At 38.0% G+C, this 22,587-nt stretch overlaps 1 protein-coding gene across 1 annotated transcript; it reads left to right on the top strand.

Moving 5' to 3' along the window:
- The first annotated feature begins 7,176 nt into the window (after window positions 1-7,176).
- LOC116145128 (putative pentatricopeptide repeat-containing protein At3g01580) lies at window positions 7,177-20,552 on the top strand. Its single transcript, XM_031430561.1, is given in 5 exon segments — window positions 7,177-7,341; window positions 7,344-9,107; window positions 17,621-17,762; window positions 18,211-18,410; window positions 20,256-20,552. Coding segments are annotated over 5 exon segments (2,568 nt in total).
- The last annotated feature ends 2,035 nt before the right edge of the window (window positions 20,553-22,587 follow it).

Here is a 22,587-nt window from a genome sequence, read left to right as displayed (position 1 = left end):
ACCAGATGAGATGAGTAACTTGACTTTTTTGTCAGCAAATTCAGGCAAAACCTGTCGATCATCAAAAGTCTTTAGATGACTTCATTGTGTTTCACTAGAAAAATTTTTGCAGCTTGTTTTGAAGACCTTCCCGTTTATACTTCTTTCCCTCTTTTTTATGGACTAGTGTCACGGGCTGGGAGTTTCACACCCAAAAGGCTAACCTATTAGGTGGAGGGACTCCCCCCATTTATAAGCCCAAGATCTCCCCAATACGCTTTCAATGTGAGATTTGTTACATTCTCCCCCACCCGTGACACTAGGCACCGTCCTATACAAATTCCAAGCACCTAGTTTTTGCTGCTTGAATCTCAATAACAATTGATAATGAGGTTCCCCAAGTTGTAATGTTTTCCAGAGAAAGTTCATTAGTATTTAAATAAATTTTGACTTCATATTTATTCCTTTGCAGGGAGGCTTTGTTTCGATTTTCTGGTCTGATACATTTATGAGTTCTTAATGCCATTTGACTGCTTCTGCAGCTCTGCTTGTTCCATATATAGTGCAGATGTGTTCATTACCGAGGATGAAGTATCTGGACAAGATTTTTCCTGGAGATGATTTCACACAAAATAAAAAAAAACTAGCGTCATGCTATCAACGCCTATTCGATTTACGAATCACAAGGTTCAGTAATATTATCTTAAGGAAAGTATTGAATTCGATAATGTTATGGAATGAGAATAAGCTATAAGCATATTATAAATTATTTCTGATATCAACTTTGACAGGCAGGATCCACTAAATTTAAAAAAAAAATAAACAAAGAGAATAGAATCTTAACCATCTTTTACTTTCCATCTCTACCTGGTTAGAAATGGCAGTTGTATATTGGATATCTTCCCTACTTTGTTTGAGATTGTGACACAAAGTTTTGTTTCTGGTAGCTTACCTCTTTTGCTATCCAAATAAATCTCTACAAGTAACATCATTTTTTTAGGCCTTTGGCATTCTGCATTCCAACTGGCAGTTTCTGTTTGCATAATTCCTTACACACTCGTAAACACTGATATCATCAGTCACGCGTCATAATTTCCACAAAATATAATGGGCTTCAAGTCAAACGCTGTCGTTTCTTGTGACAGATATAACGAGATTATTGTGTGTGGGCATGATGAAGATGTAATCGAGGTAATCGAGGTAATTGAATTTGGGATCCTCTTCTATTTATGGCCACAAATTTTTTTATCACAGCCCAGTAATCTAGAGGTCTATACAAAGACCTTTATTTTTCATAGTCTCAATTTCTTTAATAAGTTAAAACAATCTGCTTAATTTTAATTTCTTATTCCAAGTACGCAATAAAAGGTAATTTTTATCCATTTTATTATCTTTCTTTATTGGTCATCCTTATTTGAGTCCTCATAACTTTTAATAAGGATGATTACTGAAACTCTTATTTAACTAATAGTTTGTAAATCCTAAAAAATAAGTTAAGGTATAAACAAATTGGTTCAGACATACCAACACTTTAATTGTATCATTATACTGCAACAACAGATATTATATCCTATTTTTTTCTTATAATATGAACGATCACACACTTAAACTGTGATATCATCACCCCGCACGTGTATATTAACAAAAACATTTAAAACCCAATCGGATTTTATGGATATTATTCTTTTCCAGATATTTGGTTAATATAATTGTTAAAAATAAAAAAAACAGAGGATTTGTTTGATGTCGTGTGTGTAGACAGAAGATATTCTCAATAATGAATAGTTGATGAAATGAAAAAGAAAATGGAAGTCTTTCATAAATGAGGACCGTTGATTAAAAGTGTTTCTTGAAAATGATTTAATCTATTTTTGTACCCCTCTTTATGCGCCAAGGAGGGTCGTGATCACCCATCCCATCAAACTACAAAACCTTCTCATACTTTGCCACGTTTCCCTCAAACAAATAATGGACAAAAATCAACGGCAAAAACTCATCTTAAAAATAAGGAGCAGTTAGGAGCAAACACAGAGGAACAGATAAAAAACTAAGAGAGAGACAGAGAGAGCATAAAGCAGAGGATCCAAGGAAGAGGATGAGCAAGTACATTTCAGTTGGTGGTTTTCATTGGATATCCTTCTTTTTTATAGGCTTATAGCCATGGACTGGACCCGTCTCCCATCTCCTCTCTTTTACCCATAATTCTATATATATAATTTTACAGAAAACTAAAAAGAAAAAAAATACCATTTTGATCCGACAGTTGCTATGAACCGGTATTCTTTACTGCAAAAAAAAAAAAAAACTGAATCAAATCGAAAGATCGGATTGAAATCGATCTAAAAATCAGTTTTTCAAAGTAATCGGTTTAGTTTTTAAAATTAAAAAAACCAATTCAGTTTAAGTATAATTTTAAATTGGTTAATCGAAATCGATTTTATAAGCCAGTTTTTTTAAAAAATAAAAAAAAATTAAATCTAAAACCAAAAGAGATATAGTGAGTTAAAAAAATAAGAATTAAAAATATAAGCGGCACTGCATTTAATTCTTACGACACTGCATTTAATTCCTTGCCTCCTTGGAACTCTAATCATCTTTAATTAAAATTTAAAAGGCTCCACTCACGTTTTCAAATACCCACCATCTCTCACAATCCCCACTTGCCCCCTACTTATCTTCACTCCTCCTTCTCCTACTATTACCAACACCATTTTTCTCTTCCACTGTTATGTCTAAAAAATATAAGGGTTGATATAAGGTTTACTCGGTATATAAAAATCAGATTATGAGAATACCTATAGCCTATTTCTGTCAAAATAGTAGGCGCGTACCAGGCCAGTCAAGAGCTGTGATGATCTCACGTGTCCAATCCTTGCTCTAAATCGTGCAAATCACTAAAGAAGGTGAGCAATGTGACATAAAGAAGGATTTTGTACGAATAATCTCATCAACCCGCAGATTCAGTGATGATTGCCTCAATCCATTCCTCTATAAATTGAGAGCCCCTCTCTCATTGAAGGGGATTCGCACATTTTACACTTGATTAACTACTCTCTCTCTCATTAGAATTCTTAGCATTTGATACCTTGTAATATCATTGTAAAGTTAGTAAGCTAAAAGTGACCTGACCTTTATCATCAATATAAGTATCAGTAGACGTAGGACTTACTACCTTAGCATCCGAACTACTTTAAAAACTGTCCCCACTGCATTTACTATCATTTTCCTTTGCATGCATGTGTGTCTGTTGGGCCAGCTCAACATTTCACACGTGTGTTTCGTTGGTGTAAAAATCGCGCATCAACATCCACAAAACCATTATTTCATATTTTAAATCTAGATGCTAAACTGTGTTTGGTTGTCGACGACGTGTGGCAATCTAGATCGATGCCTTTGCCAGCTGCTTGCGATTTGGTACCGGGAAACCATTTACACCTTCATCGGTAACAAGCTTCCCCACCACTATCCGCAACAACGCAACTGCAAGCCTCTCTTCCCCACATCTATACACCTATCCTTAACCAACCCACTCTCATCTCTCATTTTCTTTAACCATCGAATCTATAGCAAATGGGTTTCTTAGTTTCAAGTTTTTTATTTTCTTTGGTTTTTCCTTCATGAATCCATGATTTTTGTAAATGCAACTGGGAAGTTAAAATATTGAGGAGAATAGTGTTAAAAGATTGGGAAGAAAGTTGGGATTATTTTGCAGTTTTAAATTTTGTTGATTTTTGTTGTGAGAATAATTGGAGACAGTGAATAAGTTATGTTATAAAATTGTTCTAGAATTTAAGATTTTGTATGAAACCGGTTTAAAATCGGTTAACCGTTTTTTAAACCGAATTATCAGTTCGGTTAAAAATCGGTTCATATGATATTCCAGTTCGGTTTCGGTTCAAAATATTGCTTGAACCGAAAAATCAGTTCAGCTCAAAAAACACCCCATCCGGTTCAGTTAACCGGATTTCCACACCCCTAGTATTCTTACTGGTTGTTCTCGTCAATGTAATGTGCGAAAAGCAAAATAAAAATATTATACACACACACACACACACACACACATATCCTTCATTTTGTTTCAGGGATACACACACACACATACATATGTGTGTGTGTGTGTGTGTGTGTGTGTATCTCTGAAACAAAATGAAGGGTGGGCTGTTTTTCAAACTTGAAGTCGATAAGATTACTTAAAGGGTGCATTTGGTTCAGGGAATTTTTGCAAGTTGAGTAAGTTTCTGATGACTTCGTTCACTTTTATGGTAACTTGCATGGGAGACAAAAGGACAGGTTTCGATCGTAGTTGTCAATCTACAGTGAATCTCAACCCTCCATTTATTGAACAATCCTAACCCTTAGACATGGTCACGTGTCAGCTGTCCACAAGAGGCGACAAATCGTCAGACTGTTGTGATCATAACCGTCGTCATACATCGCCTCAACTTCGTGCGTGGACAACTATAGGCACCCATGCGCGATGAAACGTGATTGCCAAAGGCTGCCGTATTTAATGCGACATGACCGCGTGAAATTTACATAATTGTCTTGATCATTCATATTCCAAGTTTGATAGGTGTCACAGAGGAGAGAAGATCCAAGTGTAAAGTACGTCGACCGAGCATGGGTTCGACCCTTGAAGCTCGATCGAATCTGCGTCTGATGACTTACTGACCACGCCGAGCTTTATCTCAAATCGAACAATAGTCTTTGAAGCTCGAAACTAGCATCAAACACTAGGGAGAAAATGTTGTGCGTGATTTTTCCATCAAGCTTAGAGTATCATGAGATTATAACCTGACCCAGAACCAGCTCGACTCCACTGATTGTTCAACCCAGCATAAGCTCGTCGAGCTATAGCTCGACCTAACACAAGCTAGTCCCAAACAATCTACGTGATCGTTCAACCAATTTCCAGATAACTTCATATCTCAGATATCTCAAAAGAGATCATATTGACAGCAATCTCTACGCAATCACAATGCCCAATCATAAGAATATCGAAGTTGCATTTTAATTCAATTGTAATTCCTTTATTTTCGCTCTTTCCTTTGTGCAAACTCTATATATAAACTCTCTCAAACAATGAGAAAGGGGTTGGAAAGTATTTCTAGAATTACTATTGTAAGCTCTCATAACAAATACAAAAACAGTGGATGTAGACTCAAGAGTTTATTTTGCCGAACCACTTTAAAAATCTCTTTGCCATTTACTCTACTGCATTCATTACTTATTCATTGCTGATTATCCGCAATCACGTACACACCAGTTTTGATCCCACCAAGGTCGATCGAATTACTCTAGTTGGTATAGATTTCTGTATTAACAATTAAAAAATTGAGATTAAAAAATCCCAAATCCCAATCCTAGAAAAATTAATAAAATAAATACAATATAAATGTAGTAATAAAATAAGCAGTCAGCTAAGATGGCACTGTTAAAAGTGAAAAAGAAAAAGAAAAATTAATAGGGTTTGGATTGAAGTATTAGGGGTGGGATAATCCGGTTAACCGAACCGGATTAGCAAAACCGAAAACCGAATCGGTTATTCGGTTTAGAGAAAATGCAAACCGAAAACCGGACCGGTTTCGATTATAAACCGGTTAACCGGTTTTCAAATTAATCCCTAAAAGTCTTCAATGTTTCATTTAAGTCCCTAAATTCAAATATTTATTATTTTATATATAATTTCATACTATTTTTCCCTTTTATTTTGGTATTATTGTTGTATTCTTTGTATGAAAAATACATTAAATTACTTATTAATAAACTCAAATACACATTACTCAATAGTCAATACTCATTAATAAACTCAAATATAAACATAAATTTAACCACATTTTCACAGCCTCGTTCTTCAGTTGCTTCTCCTAGGCATCATTGAGCACTGCCTTGATCATTGAAAACTTTCTCTTCCACTGTTTCAACTCTGAAATGGCAAGTTCCCACCTTGTTTAATAAATTCTAATTTCCACCCTTAAATTAACAGACAATTGATTAATATAACAGTAAAAGGTAGAATGGTCTTTCCAAATTAAATATTCAAACTGAAAATGACCAGCCACCAAAACCACCCCATGCAGCCATCAGCATCACCACCGCCACAAACCACCACTGATTACGAACACTTCCAATCCAAATCAATAATCTATTAAACAATTTAATCACATAATAAAAAATACATATTATCAATCAATCATCAAAGAAAAAAGAGAGAAAAGAAAAATGGGGAGGAAAGGAAAAAAAGAGAAATCCACAGTTCATAGGGGAGTTTCTTGGGAATTTTTACAAACAGGTGGAGTGCAAAAATTTACAAAGCTTCGATCATCCTCCCACGAATTCCATCAATCCCATAAAACAAATTCAAAAAACTTCTTAACCGATCCCAAACAACCTCCAAACAACACACAAACGATCTCCTTTTAAAATCTCAACAAACAAAACTCCAATCTCGCCGAAAAAGCATAGCACGAATGAATGGCAGAGACTGTGAAGATCGAAGCTTGGAGAGTGGAGTCTACTCATGGTGGGACAGTGGCGTGACTGGAGAGTGGAGTCTGCTAGGTGCTGGCGCAAGTGCGACGATCGGAGACTATGAAGTGTGGACTGTGAAGATCAGAGCTTTGAGAGTGGAGTCTGCTCATAGTGGGACAATGGCATGACTGCCTGACTGGAGAGTGGAGTCTGCTGGGACCAGCTGGGTGCTGGCGAACGTGCAAACTGCGAAGAAATGAAGAATGAAGATGGAGTGGTGACTGGACAATGGAGTGACTGATGAAGATTGAAGAGTGGAGTACTGGAGTCAGCTTACGGTGTGGATGGATGGAGTGTGCAGTGTGCACTATGGAAGACTGGAAGTGTGGAGATTTGGAGGCGGAGAAGAGTCTGAAGAGAAATATAGAAGAGTGAATTTTTTTTTTTTTTTTGCTTATATAGTTAGGGTAAAATCGGTTTGGAACATTTTTCAAATCGAAAACCAAACTAGTTTTCCGGTTTTTTAAATTTTGCAAACCAAAAACCAAACCGGTTTGTAAAAAAAATCTAATTTTCGGTTCGATTACCGGTTCGGTCCAGTTTTCAGATTATTTATCCCACCCATATGAAGTATATGAAGAAACAATATTGAGATAGTGTATATTTCAAAAGTCTTGTAGTTATTTGTTTCCTTAAAAAGTAGAAATAAAAATCTGGAGAATGGAAATGGGACTTATATTGACAAGGAGGGATCTGTTTGTTAGTTTGTTTAAATCATGCCACAATGCCAAATCATTGGTACAATTACATTCTCTAATTCTCAAAACTGGCTTTGCCCATCACAGCTTTTTTGCTACAAGGCTCAATGTTCTGTACGCGAATTTCTATTGATCTATTCTATCGATTATGCACGCAAAGTGTTCGATGAAATGCCTCAAAAAACTGTCTACCTTTATAACGCCATGCTTAGGAGTTATTGTAGAGAGAAACAATGGGAGGATACTTTGTATCTCTTCAATAACTTGATTTTCACTACTCGAGAAGAACCAGATAATTTTACTATACCCATTGTCTTAAAGGTGTGTGTAGGTTTGCGTGCACTTAAGCATGGCAAAATGGTACATGGGTTTGTTGTGAAGAACGCAAAGAATGCGGTTGACATGTTTGTTGGTTCTAGGTTGATTGAGTTCTACTCAAAATGTGGGCAAATGGGTTGTGATTTGAATGTTTTTAAAGGGTTCTCTGAACCAGATATTGTTTTATGGACTTCAATGGTTATTGGTTTTTTGGAAGAAGTTGTGATGTTTTTTCATCAAATGGTGATGGCTGAGAATCTGAATCCTTATAGGGTGACACTTGCGAGCTTGATTTCTGCTTGTGCACAGTTGATGAGTTTTAAGATTGGGAGGTGTGTGCATGGTTTTGTGATCAGGAAGGGGTTTGACGTTAGTGATTTAAGTTTGTGTAACTCATTGTTGAATTTGTATGCGAAGACGGGTTCTACAAGAAATGCTTTTAATTTGTTTCGGAAGATGCTGGAGAAAGATGTTATATCATGGAGTTCAATGATTTCTTGCTATGCTCAAAATGGTGCTGCTGTTGAAGGCCTAAAGCTTTTCAATGACATAATTGAGAAGAGATTTGAACCTAATGCAGTTACGTTTGTTATTGCTTTATAAGCATGTGCAGCTTCTTGTAATTTAGAAGAGGGCAAGAAGATTCATGAACTGGCTACTGAGAAAGGTTTTGAGTTACAAGCTTCTGTCCCCACAGCTTTAATTGATATGTACATGAAATGCTTTTCGCTTGAGGAAGCTGTTGATGTTTTTCGTAGAATGACAAATAAAGATGAGGTCTCTTGGGTTGATTGGTTAGGTGGGTATGCTCTAATTGGAATGGCTTACAAGTTAATGAAAGTGTTTCGCGACATGCTATCAGATGATACTCAATCTAATGCTATTGCGATGGTGAAGATTCTTGCATCTTGTTCAGGATTAGGAGTTCTTCAGCAAGCTTTCTGCCTTCACGGTTATGTGGTCAGAAAAGGATTTGACAACAACATTTTCATTGGGGCCTCACTCATAGAGTTGTACTCAAAATCTGGTAGCATAGACAATGCCATAAAAATATTTGAAGGGATAAGTTATAAAGATGTTGTTATCTGGAGTGCTATGATTGTTGGTTATGGGCTTCATGGACGAAGAAGAGAAGCATTAAATGTTTTCCATCAAATGGTCAAGAGTCCTGTAGTTAGGCCTAACAGTGTTACTTCCCTCTCAATTTTATCTGCTTGTAGTCATGCAGGTTTGGTTGAAGAGGGGATTGGGATAGTTGATATGATGTTGCATGAATACTGACTGGATCTTGATTCGGAGCATTATGGGATAATGGTTTATCTTCTTGGCCATAGGGGAGAGTTATCCAAGGCCCTGGACATTATTAACCAAATGCCAATTCCAGCGGGGCCCCATGTTTGGGAAGCCTTGCTTGGTGCCTGTAGGATTCATCACAATATCAAGATTGGGGAGGTTGCAGCGAAGAATCTGTTCCACTTGGATCCTAAACGTGCTGGGTATTACATCCTGTTATCAAATATATATGCTCTGGATGACAGATGGGGTAGTGTGGCAAAGCTTAGAGCTGTAATAAAGGAGAAGGTTTTTGTTAGGATTCAGCAACTCAACAAACCAGCAACGAAATGTGACAGTTAAAAGAAAAAAATGTTAATAGAATATTCAAGAACAGAAGGTTGTATTTGAATGATTCAGACTGTGTATTACACTTTTGGAATTGCAAAAAGATAACCAAAATAAAAGTTTACTACGTACTCAATATTAAAGACTCAAACACTCAAAACAAATTTAAAGAAACAAAATAAAACTACTGTGCTTCGAGGGCCAGCTGCCTCCCAAATTTCCTTGTCCTCTCTTCTGCCTTTCTCTGACGATCTGGTCTCTTTTTGTAATGCCTCGAATATTGTACTGCTCCTCTCCCATATTGCCATCTGTCTAATATTCCAATAACAGAATGTTGTACTGCTCATCTCCTATATTGCCATCTGTCTAATATTCCAATAATAGAATGTTGTGCTGCTCCTCTCCCATATTGCCATTTGTCATGTGCTGACTATCCTCTGTCATGTTGCCATCTTCTTGGGGAGGGTAATGATAGATCACATGCAATGTAGGTCTACAATAGGCAAATGAAGCATAGTAGAGGATCACAAGCTGGGCTGGCAAAACAGTGATGGGGTAGTGTGGCAAAGCTGAGAGCTGTAATAAAGGAGAAGGTTTTTGTTAGGATTCAGCAACGAAATGTGACAGTTAAAAGAATAAAATGTTAACAGAATATTCAGGAACAGAAGGTTGTATTTGAATGATTCAGACTGTGTATTACACTTTTGGAATTGCAAAAAGATAACTAGAATAAAAGTTTACTACGTACTCAATATTAAAGACTCAAACACTCAAACAGATTTAAAGAAACAAAATAACACTGTTGTGCTTCGAGGGCCAGCTACCTCCCAAATTTCCTTGTCCTCTCTTTTGCCTTTCCCTGATGATCTGCTCTCTTTTTGTAATGCCCAAAATGTTGTACTGCTCCTCTCCCATATTGCCATCTGTCTAATATTCCAATAACAGAATGTTGTGTTGCTCCTCTCCCATATTGCTATTTGTCATGTGCTGACTATCCTCTATCATGTTGCCATCTGTCCTGTACTTTTTGCCAGCCCAGCTTGTGATCCTCTACTATGCTTCCTTTACCTATTGTAGACCTGCATTGCATATGATATATCATTACCCTCCCCAAAAAGAGCCACCTTGTCCTCAAGGAGGAAAGAGGGAAATTGAGAATTGAGGGTGTAGAAGTCCTCCCAAGTGTTCTCGAATTCCGGTAGTCTTTTCCAGTGGATGAGAACTTCCCATTGTCCATTCAACAGTTTTCATTTTTTAAGAACTGATTGGGGTTCCACATTCAAAACTAAGTTCTCGTTGAGGTTGTTCGGAAGGGGCTAGCTGTTGAGAATTTGAAAAATGGCTTTCTTCAATTAAGACACATGGAAAACATCGTGTATGGGAGCTGAGAGAGGAAGATCAAATTGGTAAGCTGCTGCCTCGATTTTGTTTTTGATTACAAATGGATCATAAAATCGTGGGCTAAGCTTTTCATTGTGGCGCCTTGCTAGAGAGCGTAGCCTATATGGTTGAAGTTTCAAAGAGGCTGAGTCCCCCACCTTAAAATCGACTTCTCTTCTCCTTTTATCCGTATACATTTTCATGCGATTTTAGGCTTGAACCAGGTTGTTCTTTAAGTCTCGGAGAATGTAGTTGCGGTCTTGGAGTTGGTGGTGGACTTTATCAACTCGAGAGGAATGATTTGTGTATTTTAGTACCGCCGGAGGGTCACGACCATACAATGCTTTAAAGGGACACATATCTGCTGATACACTGAATATGGTGTTGAACCAGAATTCTGCCCAAGGTATCCATTTCGGGCATTCTTTCGGCTGGCCATTGACAAAGCACCTAAGATAAGTTTCTAAGCAACGATTTACCACCTCTGTTTGCCCGTCCATTTTGTGGATGATAGGCTGAACTCATATGGAGCTGGGTCCCCGATTGGCGAAATAACTCGCCCCAGAAATTACTCATAAAGATCCGGTCTCGATCAGAAACGATCGATCGTGGAAACCCATGTAGACGGACTATCTCCTTAATAAATACCTCAACAACTTCCTTAGCAGTGTAGGGATGCTGCAATGTGACGAAATGGCTATATTTCGAGAGATGATCGACCACCACTAGGATAGTATCTACCCATATGGCCTTCGGAAGCCCTGAAATGAAGTCCATAGATATATCCTTCCAAACTTGATTCGGAATGGGTAGTGGTTGCAACAATCCTGCAGGACTCAAGGCCTCGTATTTGTTCTGTTGGCAGACAGCGCAAGCTTCCACAAGATTCTTGATATCTTTTCTCATCCCTCCCAATAAGCCACATTGCCAATGCGTTTGTAGGTTCTAAAAAAAACCGGAATGCCCCCCCCCCCCCCCCCCCCCCCTCCGCAGGTGAAGAATGAAACTCATGTAGAAGGTTTTGTATGTGAGTGCCTATTTTAGGGACTACTAACCTGCCCTGATGGAGTAAGTGGTGGCTCGCCAGTTGGAAGGGAGGTCGGCCATTTGGATCGATCAAAAGTTGTTGAATAATGTGACGAAGTTTCTCATCCTTCTAAATAGCCTCTTCTAAGTCCTTCATACTTGCAAAACAACCCATAGTTATGGCATTATGTTCCACCTCTTTTTCCCTGCAAGACAGTGCGTCAGTAGCCTTATTTTCTGCTCCCGATCGACAAAATTCAATCCCAGCAGCTTGATGACCCATTTCTGTTGACTTTAACTCAAAAAATTTTGGTCGGTCAGGAAGTGCAGGCTCCATTGGTCTGTTCGGATAACAAATTGTTGTCCCAGGAGGTAATGATGCCACTTTTGAGTCGCTAGAACCACGACCATGAGTTCCCGTTCCTAGACTGACTTTAACTGAGACTTCATCGACAACCCTTTACTTATGTATGCGAGTGGTCGTCCTTCTTGCATCAAGACTGCCCCTAATCCATTACCTGAAGCATCTGTTTCTATCACAAAATTTTTGGAAAAATTAGACATAGCTAGAACAGGAACGCTAGTCATAATCCTCTTCAACTCTTTGAACGCTGTTTGGGCTGTTTCGTTCCATCCGAAAGCATCTTTCTTAAGTAAAGTTGTTAGGGGTGCTGTGATCTTACCGTAATCTTGGACAAAACGTCGATAGTAGCCTGTTAAACTAAGAAACATGTGGAGTGCTCTCACATTCTTTGGTACTGGCCATTTGATGATGCTCTCTATCTTGGATGGATCGACAGCTATGCCTTCGGCTAAGATGACATGCCCTAAATACTCTCTCTGTCGCTGCCCGAACAAATGTTTTTTTCTGTTCACTATCAACTGATGTTCCAGTAGAATCTGAAGGACGGTTGCCAAATGTCTCGAGTGCTCATTCATCCCCTTGCTATAGATGAGTATGTCGTCTAAGAAAACAAGTATAAACCTGCGCAAGTATGGCCTGAAAATTTCATTCATTAATGCTTGGAAAGTGGAAGGTGCGTTTGTTAATCCGAAGGGCATGACCAAAAATTCATAATGTCCTTCGTGAGTCCAGAATGTCATCTTGTGGGTGTCTTCAGGGAGGACTCGTATCTAGTGGTAACCTGACTTCAAATCTAGTTTAGAGAATATCGACCTCCTTCTAGTTCATCAAACAATTCATCAATTGTCGGAATCGGAAACTTGTCTGGTACTGTAATTTTATTCACGGCCCTATAGTCAACATAAAACCTCCATCCACCATCTTTTTTCTTCACTAGTAACACCGAACTTGAAAACGGACTCACATTGGGTTTGATGATCCCGAAAGCCATCATCTCTTTAACAATGCGCTCTATCTCATTCTTTTGATAGTATGGGTATTTATACGATCGAAGATTTGGGGGTTGGGTGCCTGGCACTAATGGAATTGAATGGTCTTAAGTTCTAGTGGGTGGTAATTCGGCCAAGGGTTCAAACACCTGTCCAAACTTATCCAACACCCCTACCAATTTTTTGTCAATTCTCTCTTCGTTTCCGTTTGTCTCTGAGTCTCCCCAAACTCGATTAACACTCCTTGTCCTTCCCTCTGTACAGTCTTAATCATGGCCTTCAAAGACACTAGTGTTTTGCTTAAGGAAGGATCCCCTCGTAGTTGTACCATTCACTCTCCTGATCTGAACTTCATAGTCTGCTTCTTCCAATTAATTACTGTCTCCCCTAAAGTCTCCAACACGCCATCCTGAGTACTATATCAGCGCTCCCCATTTCAAACGGAAAAAAATCTTGAACCACAACCATTCCTTGTAATTCCATCGGAACCACTTTACATTCCCCCTAACATGTCCCCCGATAACCATCTCCCACTCTGACTCTAAAAGACGGGGTCTGTAACATCTCACTGAAAACTAGTATAATGCATGCATAATAACAATGTAAAATTGGGCCCAAAGTTTTCTTTTCATTTCAATTCATATGTCTTTTATACACAAAGAGTATTGTTTACAAAAATTCATTTTAAAAGACAAAACAGGGGAAATAGTGTAGCTATTGCTCCTCGCTTGCCGACACCCCTCCGACTGCATCAACACCTAGATCCTGCATCCACAAAGGAAAATAACGGGGTGAGCACAAAATAATGCTCAGTAAGTAAAACCCTCTATCTGTCTGTCCCCGTATGTATCACACGTAATTCTTTCCTTTTACTATTTCTGTTTCTATATCTGTTTCTACTAAACATCATGGCGTCATCTTACCGGAGGTATGGCCGGATGGCGTTCACACAGCACCATCTCATTCTCCATGATTATCGGGTGGAATTCACACAGTACCAACCCGTTCTTAGTGACTACCGAGTGGGGATTACAAAGCACTTACTCGGTTTTCCTAACTATCAGGTGGAGATCACCTAGCACCTACTTGTTTCTCATGACTCTTGAGTAACGATCACCAAGCATTAACCCGTCTCTAGTCACTGTCGGGTGATGATCACAAAGCATCAACCCGCTTCTACTAAATGTTGGATGATGATCACAAAGCATCAACCCGCTTCTACTAAATGTTGGATGATGATCACAAAGCATCAACCCACTTATCTAACAACTAACCGGGTAGTGGTCACAAAGCATCTACCCATTTCTATTGCTCATTGGGTGACGATCACAAAGCATCGACCCATCTCTAAGGGCTATTCGGATGATGATCACAAAGCATCAATCCGATTCCCATAACGGTCGGGTGATGATCACAAAGCATCATCCCAACTATACTACTCTTCTAATTCATTCTATTGTAGCATTTTTCAATGCTCTCTACCCTTAGAGTAATTTTACCCACTAAGCTCTCTACTCATAGGGTATTGCATACACAAGTTTCCTACCCTTTCTTAGGTCACTTTTCAATGCACCATTAGTGCCTATGGATGGTTCATCTCCACTAATACTTATGAAATGCCAACATGCAATGTTGCAAGAATAAGGTTCACTACTCACACTCAAACCTCTATTAGGCATTTCATCAAACAACTCATGTGCACTATAAAACTCTATTATAGCCATGATTCTAAAACTTTTCCTAACCATCCAAAATGGGGAAAAACCCCTTCACAAAGCCATAAAAACCTGTCAAACAAAACACTTCCAAAAAGGGTTCCATAACACCCCTTCAATTCCATCTCAACTACCTTGCCAACCAACAACTCATTTCTCATATTTGCAAGGTGTAAACATTCACAAAGCATAGAAATCTCTATTTAAGCCTTCACACATGGCTATTACATGTACATCACATACATACATCATTTCTATCAAAACCCTAATCAAGAGAATTTATAATCTCAACTTGGTTGGGTTTACTTACCTTGTTATGGAAGACTTCCACAACTCTTCCTTTCACTTGTTTGCTTGACTTTTTCTCTACTCTCAACCAAAATAACAAAAACCCTCAAACTTCAATATAGGTTAAAACTCCCAAATCACACACTTAAGTAGAAATCCTTACCTTAGGAAGCCTTAGGTTGCTTTTTCACCCCTAATCATTCAAAACCCCTGGAAATCCTTGATCAAAAGAAAAAGGAATTGAGAGAGTAAAGATGAGAGTGCGTTTGAGAAGAAGAATGAGGGGTTTGTTAATTCTATTCCTTTTAATGAAATAAAACACAATCATTCCCATTTTGCCCTTACCTTCTTTGGAAATTCCATTTATATCCTTTGATTCATTACAAACTCACCCCCTATCAACATATTCTCCATGAAAAATCCTTACAATTAACTCCCCACTTTTCCTGCTAATTAGGGGTAGAATAGTCAAATTGCCCTTAGGGAAGAAAATATCTAAAACTTAACCAACATTCCTAATCGGCCCGTCGCCGCGGCGAAGAAGTTTCTGTCACCGCGGCGAAACCGTCCAGAGAGTTTCCGGTGGTCTCAACACATCTTCGCCGCGGCGAAGCTTGGTACACTAAACTTCTTCTATTCTCAACCAATTTCAGGGCAAACATTCAACACCGCATTCAATCAAACGATATTACCAAAACCAATTTCAAATAAGAGCGGAAGAGGAAACAATGACAACGTACCTCATGTGGGGCGTTACAGGGTCGTAACCATTGGTAATTCCAACCTACCCACTGCCTCCAAACCAATGAAATTGTGGGAAGCCCCACTATCAATCAACACAATTAATTCCTTACCGTGGATACTCCCTTTAAGCTTCATCGTTTTTGGCCATTGTATTCCCACCACCAAGCTGATGGATAGCTCCACTTGGCTTTGATTTTGTTCAATGACAACTTCCTCATTTTCCTCTTCTTCCTGCAGCTTTGGATCCCCATCTTCTCCCTCAAGTAGAACAATCTAAAACTGTTTCTCACTACAACTATGCCCAGGTAAAAAATTTGCATCACATTTATAACATAATCCCTTTTCTCTCTTTCTCTGGATCTCGGATTCTGTTAACCTCTGGAAAGGAAAATCTCGCCAAAAGTTGGAACATCTGAAGGTGGCTGCTGGAGTTGAAGCATAACTGGAGTTGTTCTCGGTGGAAGCACGCCTGAAATTTATGTTTTGGGGCTGAATTTTCGAGTTGAATGTGTTTGGGTGTTGTTGGGTTGGGTTATGTGGCTTTGGCTTATGTGTGTTTGGGCCCTTTTTTGCTCTTCCATTCCAATTGGGTTTAAGTTGAAACATGGGCCATTACTAATTCCCCCATACTTCCCTTGTCGGCCCAATCCTCCTTTGGCTTCTTCCAAGACTGAATTTCTTTCTTTCATTCTCTGAGCTAGGATTGCAATTTGAGTTAAAGAATTTGGCTGACCCAAAATATCTAGTTGTTGGAGCTTCACTTCAGCACGGATCTCGGGTTGTAACCCGTTCAAAAACATTGTAGAAAGCACATCTTCCCTTTCTCTTACTGTCATTGCCGCAATTTCTTCAAACCACCAGCGCTAGTCCAACACAGTTTCAGTTTGCCTCATCGACATAAGAAGTTCCAACGGGCTAATTTCTTGTGCGCTGCTGAATCTCTGCAGGAAAACCACCTTGAACGCAGCCCACATCAGTCCCGGTGCCCTAGATTCGTTCTATTGATACCAATGGAGGGCTTCCCCTTCCATGCACAACGTCGTGGAGAGGACCTTACCCTCATCGGTAACTTGATTAAGGGTGAAGTACCTTTCCACGTGAAAAACCCAGCCATACAGATCTTCACCAGAAAAAAGTGGAAGCTCTAATTTTCTGCCTCCCTACTCTCGTCGGGTTCCCCCTTTGTGGTGGTGATAGCCTCTGTGGTAAGGAGGAGGTGGTGGTGATGGTTCCCCATGCCTGAGTTGTTGTCTTCTTCATGCCCTACCATCCTCCGGCGAGCCTCTTCCTCAGTTTTTCGTTGTATTTCTTCTTCTGCTCTATGGTGAGCTTCTTCCTGTTCATCCTTACGCCTCATCCAGTTTTGCACGTCCATCATTATCTCCCTCATGAATGCCACTGTTTCTATCAACTTGGAAATGTCTCTCTTCAACCCAATAACTTCCTTTTCAACAATGTCCATTCTATTTTCCATTCGAGTACTAACCATACCCCAGCGAGCAACCTCGCTCAACAACTCAACAAACCAGCAACAAAATGTGACAGTTAAAAGAAAAAAATGTTAGCAGAATATTCAATAAGAGAAGGTTATATTTGAATGATTCAGACTGTGTATTACACTTTTGGAATTGCAAAAAGATAACCAAAATAAAAGTTCACTACGTACTCAATATTAAAGACTCAAACACTTAAAACAGATTTAAAGAAACAAAATAACACTGTTGTGCTTCGAGGGCCAGCTGCCTCCCAAATTTCCTTTTCCTCTCTTCTGCCTTTCCCTGACAATCTGCTCTCTTTTTGTAATGCCCAGAATGTTGTATCGCTCCTCTCCCATATTGCCATTTGTCATGTGCTAACTGTCCTCTGTCATGTTACCATCTATCCTGTATTGTTTTGCCAGCCCAGCTTGTGATCCTTTACTATGCTTCCTTTGCCGATTGTAGACCTACATTGCATGTGATCTATTAGGTTTTAAGAAGACTTTTGGGAATAGTGTGGTTGAATTTTAAGAATGAGGCCTATAGATTTGTCTCTGATGATAGACTCCACCCAGAGTGCAAGCAGATTTATGAATTACTGAGACAGTTGGAGGTGAAAATGAGAGAGGAGGGTTATGCTTCGACGCAGAAAAGGTTTTATAATTTTCAATTATGTGCATAAGCTTATGTTTGATATTATAATAGTTTGTAAGTCACCAAAGTGGCCAAACTAGTACGTTGTTAAATTTGAAATATGAAAATTTTCAAGTTGTCCTTTTGATGCCTAGAATTTTTAAGATTCCTTATCCATAAGAAATTTAGACATACCCAAAGGTAAGTCAGTTTTTATGCATAAAGAATATAAAGAGGTGAGTTGATATTTTTCATTGATTTTATTTACATATCCAAAGATAGTAAATATAATTAATTAAAAATATATGTAATCACCCATAAAGAAAAATAGGCATGTTGAATGATGATATATCCTTGTATCTATCCAAAGGAGAACTTTGATATATCTTACAATTATATTTTCTGGATATGTTTTTATTTTAGCTAATGGTGAGTATTAAATTGAAGTTTCGGTTTCTCTTTCTTTACATTCTCAAGCATCATCCTTTGTCATGTTTAACGGATTGAATTTCTCAGAATGGAAGGAGCAAGTTCATTTCAATTTGGGAGTTTTAGATTTGGACATGGCTCTCGATGAACAGAAACCTGCTGATATTACTGATACCAGCATTGATGAAGAGAAATTCTATAACAAAAAATGTTATAAGGCAAATAAACTTTGTCTAATGTTTATGCGGATGACAATAGCTGGCAACATTAAAGACTCTTCCACAAACTAACAATGCTAAAGAATATCTTAGTTTTCTAGAAGATAGATTTCGTTCTACAGATAAATCTTTGTCTACAATGCTGATGTCTTCTTTGACAACCATGAAGTATGACGGCTCTTGAAGTATGGGCGATCATCTATTGAAATGAAGAATATAGTGATAAAATTAAGGAGGTTAGGTTTGACCATTGATGATGATTTTTTAATTCCACTTTACTCTTCACTCATTGCATCTTAAGTATGGGACATTTCAAGTAAACTACAACACTATTAAAGATAAGTGGAGTTTAAATGAATTGTCCAGTAAGTTAGTACATAAGGAATTAAGGTTGAAGAATCAAGAAGGTCATTCACTTAACGTTGTGAAGCATGAAGCTAGTCAAAATAAGACAAAAAGAATCAAGAAGAAATGATCGAAAAAGGATGAGTTTAAGGATGATTCTAAAAATCAAAGAAGGAACGCAAGGGCGATAAATGTCATTTTTGCAAAAAACTTGGGCACTGTCAGAAAGATTGCCATAAACGCAGGGCTTAGTTCAAAAAGAAAGGTAAGCCAAGTGCTTTAGTATGTTTCGAATCAAATTTGACTGAAGTTCCTTATAATACTTGGTGGCTTGATTCTGGTGCTACCACTCATATTTGCAATACAATGTAGGGATTCCTTAGGATCCGGACCACAAGTCCAAATGAGAACTTTGTGTTTATGGGGAATCGAATGAAGGATTTGGTCGAAGGAATAGGGACTTATCACTTCATCTTGGATACCGGCCATCACCTAGATCTATTAGAAACCCTTCATGTTCCTTGTATTTCTCGTAATTTTGTTTCTCTTTCAAAATTAGATATTTCTAGTTTTATTGTTAGGTTTGGAGAACGTTGTTTTAGTTTGTATAAGAATACTATTTTTATTGGATCTGGTATTCTTAGTGATGGTTTATATAAACTAAATCTTGATCATATTTTTGCTGAAACCCTACTCACGATACATCGTAATTCTAGAATTAAGCATGGTTGATTAAATGAAAATTCATCTTTCTTGTGGCATAGACGTTTGGGTCACACATCCAAAGAACATATAAAAAGGTTAGTAAAGAATGAGATTCTTCCAAATCTAGATTTTACTGATCTTGGAACATGTGTGGATTACATTAAGGGAAAGCAAACCAGACACAATAAGAAAGTAGCCACAAGAAGTTCACAGCTTCTTGTAATTATACACACCGATATACGTGGACCTTTTGAAGCTTCGACCTTTAGTGGAGAAAAGTATTTCATCACATTTATTAATGATTTTTCACGTTATGATTATCTTTACTTGTTGCATGAGAAGTCTCAAGCAATTAATGCCCTTGAAATATATATTAATGAGGTTGAAAGGCAATAAGATAGAAAGGTGAAAATCATACGTTCTGATAAAGGTGGTGAATACTATGGGAAGTATAATGAATCAGGACACTGTTCAGGTCCATTTACAAGATTTCTTGAAAAGCGGGGCATATGTGCACAATACACCTCAACAAAATGGTGTAGCAAAAAGGCGTAATAGAACACTAATGGATATGGTTAGAAGTATGATGAGTAACTCCTCATTACCCTTATCATTGTGGATGCATGCTCTAAAAACCGTCGTGTACTTATTGAATAGGGTTCCTAGTAAAGCAGTTCCCAAAATTCCTTTTGAGTTATGAAATGGAAGGAAACCTAGTTTAAGGCACTTGCATGTTTGGGGTTGCCCGGCGAAAGTAAGAATCTATAACCCACATGAAAAGAAATTGGTTTCTAGAACAATCAGTGGATACTTATTAGTTATCCAGAGAAATCCAAAGGGCATAGGTTTTACTGTCCTAACCATAGTTGCAGAACTGTGGAAACTGGTGATGCAAAATTTCTTGAAAATGATGAGATTAGTGGGAGTCATGAACAACAGAAGATAGATATCAGAGAGATAAGGGTGGACACTCCCTTACCTGAATCTACTATGGATGTTGTTCCTATTGTAGAACGTTTCAACAATAACGAACAACAATTAAATCAAGAATCATTCCATGAAGAACCTAATCCATTAAGGTCTGACAAATAAGTATCACAAGAATCATCATTAAGAATGTCTCAAAGACAAAGAAGCCCTACAATTTTAGATGATTATGTGATTTACTTGCAAGAGTCAAATTTTGACATTGGAATTAATAAGGATCTGGTTTCATTTTCACAAGCCATAAATTGTAATGAGTCCGATAAGTGGATTGATGCCATGAATGAAGAGTTGAAATCCTTGGAACAAAATAAAGTTTGGGATCTTGTTGAGTTGCCTAAAGGTTCAAAAAGAGTTGGTTGTACATGGGTTTTTAAGACCAAACGCAATTCAAATGGCAACATAGAATGATATAAAGCCAGACTTGTTACCAAGGGTTATACTCAGAAAGAATACATTGATTATAAATAGATTTTTTCCATAGTTTCTAAAAAGGACTCTTTAAGAATTATTATGGCATTAGTGGCTCATTATGATGCGAATTCACATTCAAGGCAGCCCATTAATCTTTATATGAGCCAAACAAAGTTAATAGGAAAAGCCATTCATAATTCTAGAAGCAAATCGGCCCAAGTTGAAGTAACATTGCAAGACAAATCCAAACCCATGGTCAATTCGGCCCAAGGAGAAGGAAGCAGAAAGATGAGCTCAAGTTAAGCCCATTTCATCCAAGCCCCTCAAATTGTTGATCCAATATGCCCAATCCATTTATTTAGGTGTAGTTTGAATTGTTGGAGCTAGGATTTTCAAGTTAAAATGGAGAGAACAAAGGCTAGTCAAACATATGCATATGGAGGCATTTAATGGAGTGGACAAGATTATAACATGGGTGGCTCAAGACATTCCCGATTTAACAAAGACAAGGTTGTCATCCTTGGTGGCTCCATGTTCCTTACCATTTTGGGAAATTTCTAGGTTAAAGGTTCTTACTTATGTTTGTAGGCATTTTGGCTTTTAGGAGACATTTAGGGTGGCTAATGAAAATGTGTCTCATAGTTTATTATTATCTTGACTTTGACTTTGTAATTCTCTCTCCTATGTGGCATCTAATGTAACCCTATATAAAGGGGTCTTCTCTTTCATTGTAATACAAGTTGAGAGTTAAATTTTTGGAAATGAAAATGTGAGAGCTCTTGAGAGAGTTTTATCATTTTTCCTTTATCCAAGTTCTTGCCATGCTTGGTGGTGGAATCCAAAACCGGTGGCCATGCCTTTACATTTTGGAGACCCTTGGCCAGTGGCATTGCCTTTAAGCCTTGGGAATTTGGCTTCTATCTTGTTAGTGATGTTCCATAGCCGGTGGCATAGCCTTTACGCTTTCGAGATCATTGGCACTTATCTTTACTTTATCTTGTTATTTGTTGTGTATTATCTTTAATTTATCCTTTACTTTATCCAGTTCATGTACTTTAGTGTGTTTTGTATGTTTGGGTTGTTTAGAAGAATTACAACTCACTCAAAACTTTCAAAAACACATCACATTATGATTTAGAGTTGCACCAAATGGATGTGAAAACAACCTTTCTTAATGGAAATCTTGAGGAGGAAGTTTATATGGACCAACCTAAAGGCTTCTCAGTTGAAGGGAAATGTCATATGGTGTGTAAGCTTAAGAAGCCAATATATGGACTTAAACAAGCTTCTCAACAATGGTATCTTAAGTTTAATGATACCATAACATCTTTTGATTTAAGGAAAACATATTGATTGATGTATATACCAAAAGATCAGTGGAAGCAAGTTTGTATTTTAGTCTTATATGTTGACGATATTTTGCTCGCTACGAATGATTTGGGATATTATATGAAACCAAGAATTTTCTCTCAAAGAATTTCGAAATGAAAGACATGGGAGAGGCATCCTATGTGATAGGAATTGAAATATTCTGAGATAGATCACAAGGATTGTTGGGGTTGTCTCAAAAAGGATATATTGAGAGAATTATAGAGGAGGTTTCACACGGAATCATGTTCAGCAAGCATTGTCCCTATGCAAAAAGGGGATAAATTCAGTCTCATGCAACGCCCAAAGAACAATGTAGAACGAAAGAAAATGGAACCAATTCCATATGCTTTGGTTGTTG

Source organism: Pistacia vera, unplaced genomic scaffold, assembly GCF_008641045.1.
Source record: "Pistacia vera cultivar Batoury unplaced genomic scaffold, PisVer_v2 Contig460, whole genome shotgun sequence".
NCBI lineage: Eukaryota > Viridiplantae > Streptophyta > Magnoliopsida > Sapindales > Anacardiaceae > Pistacia > Pistacia vera.
Note: the sequence above shows the minus strand (reverse complement) of the source record. Positions and strands in the feature narration are given on the sequence as shown.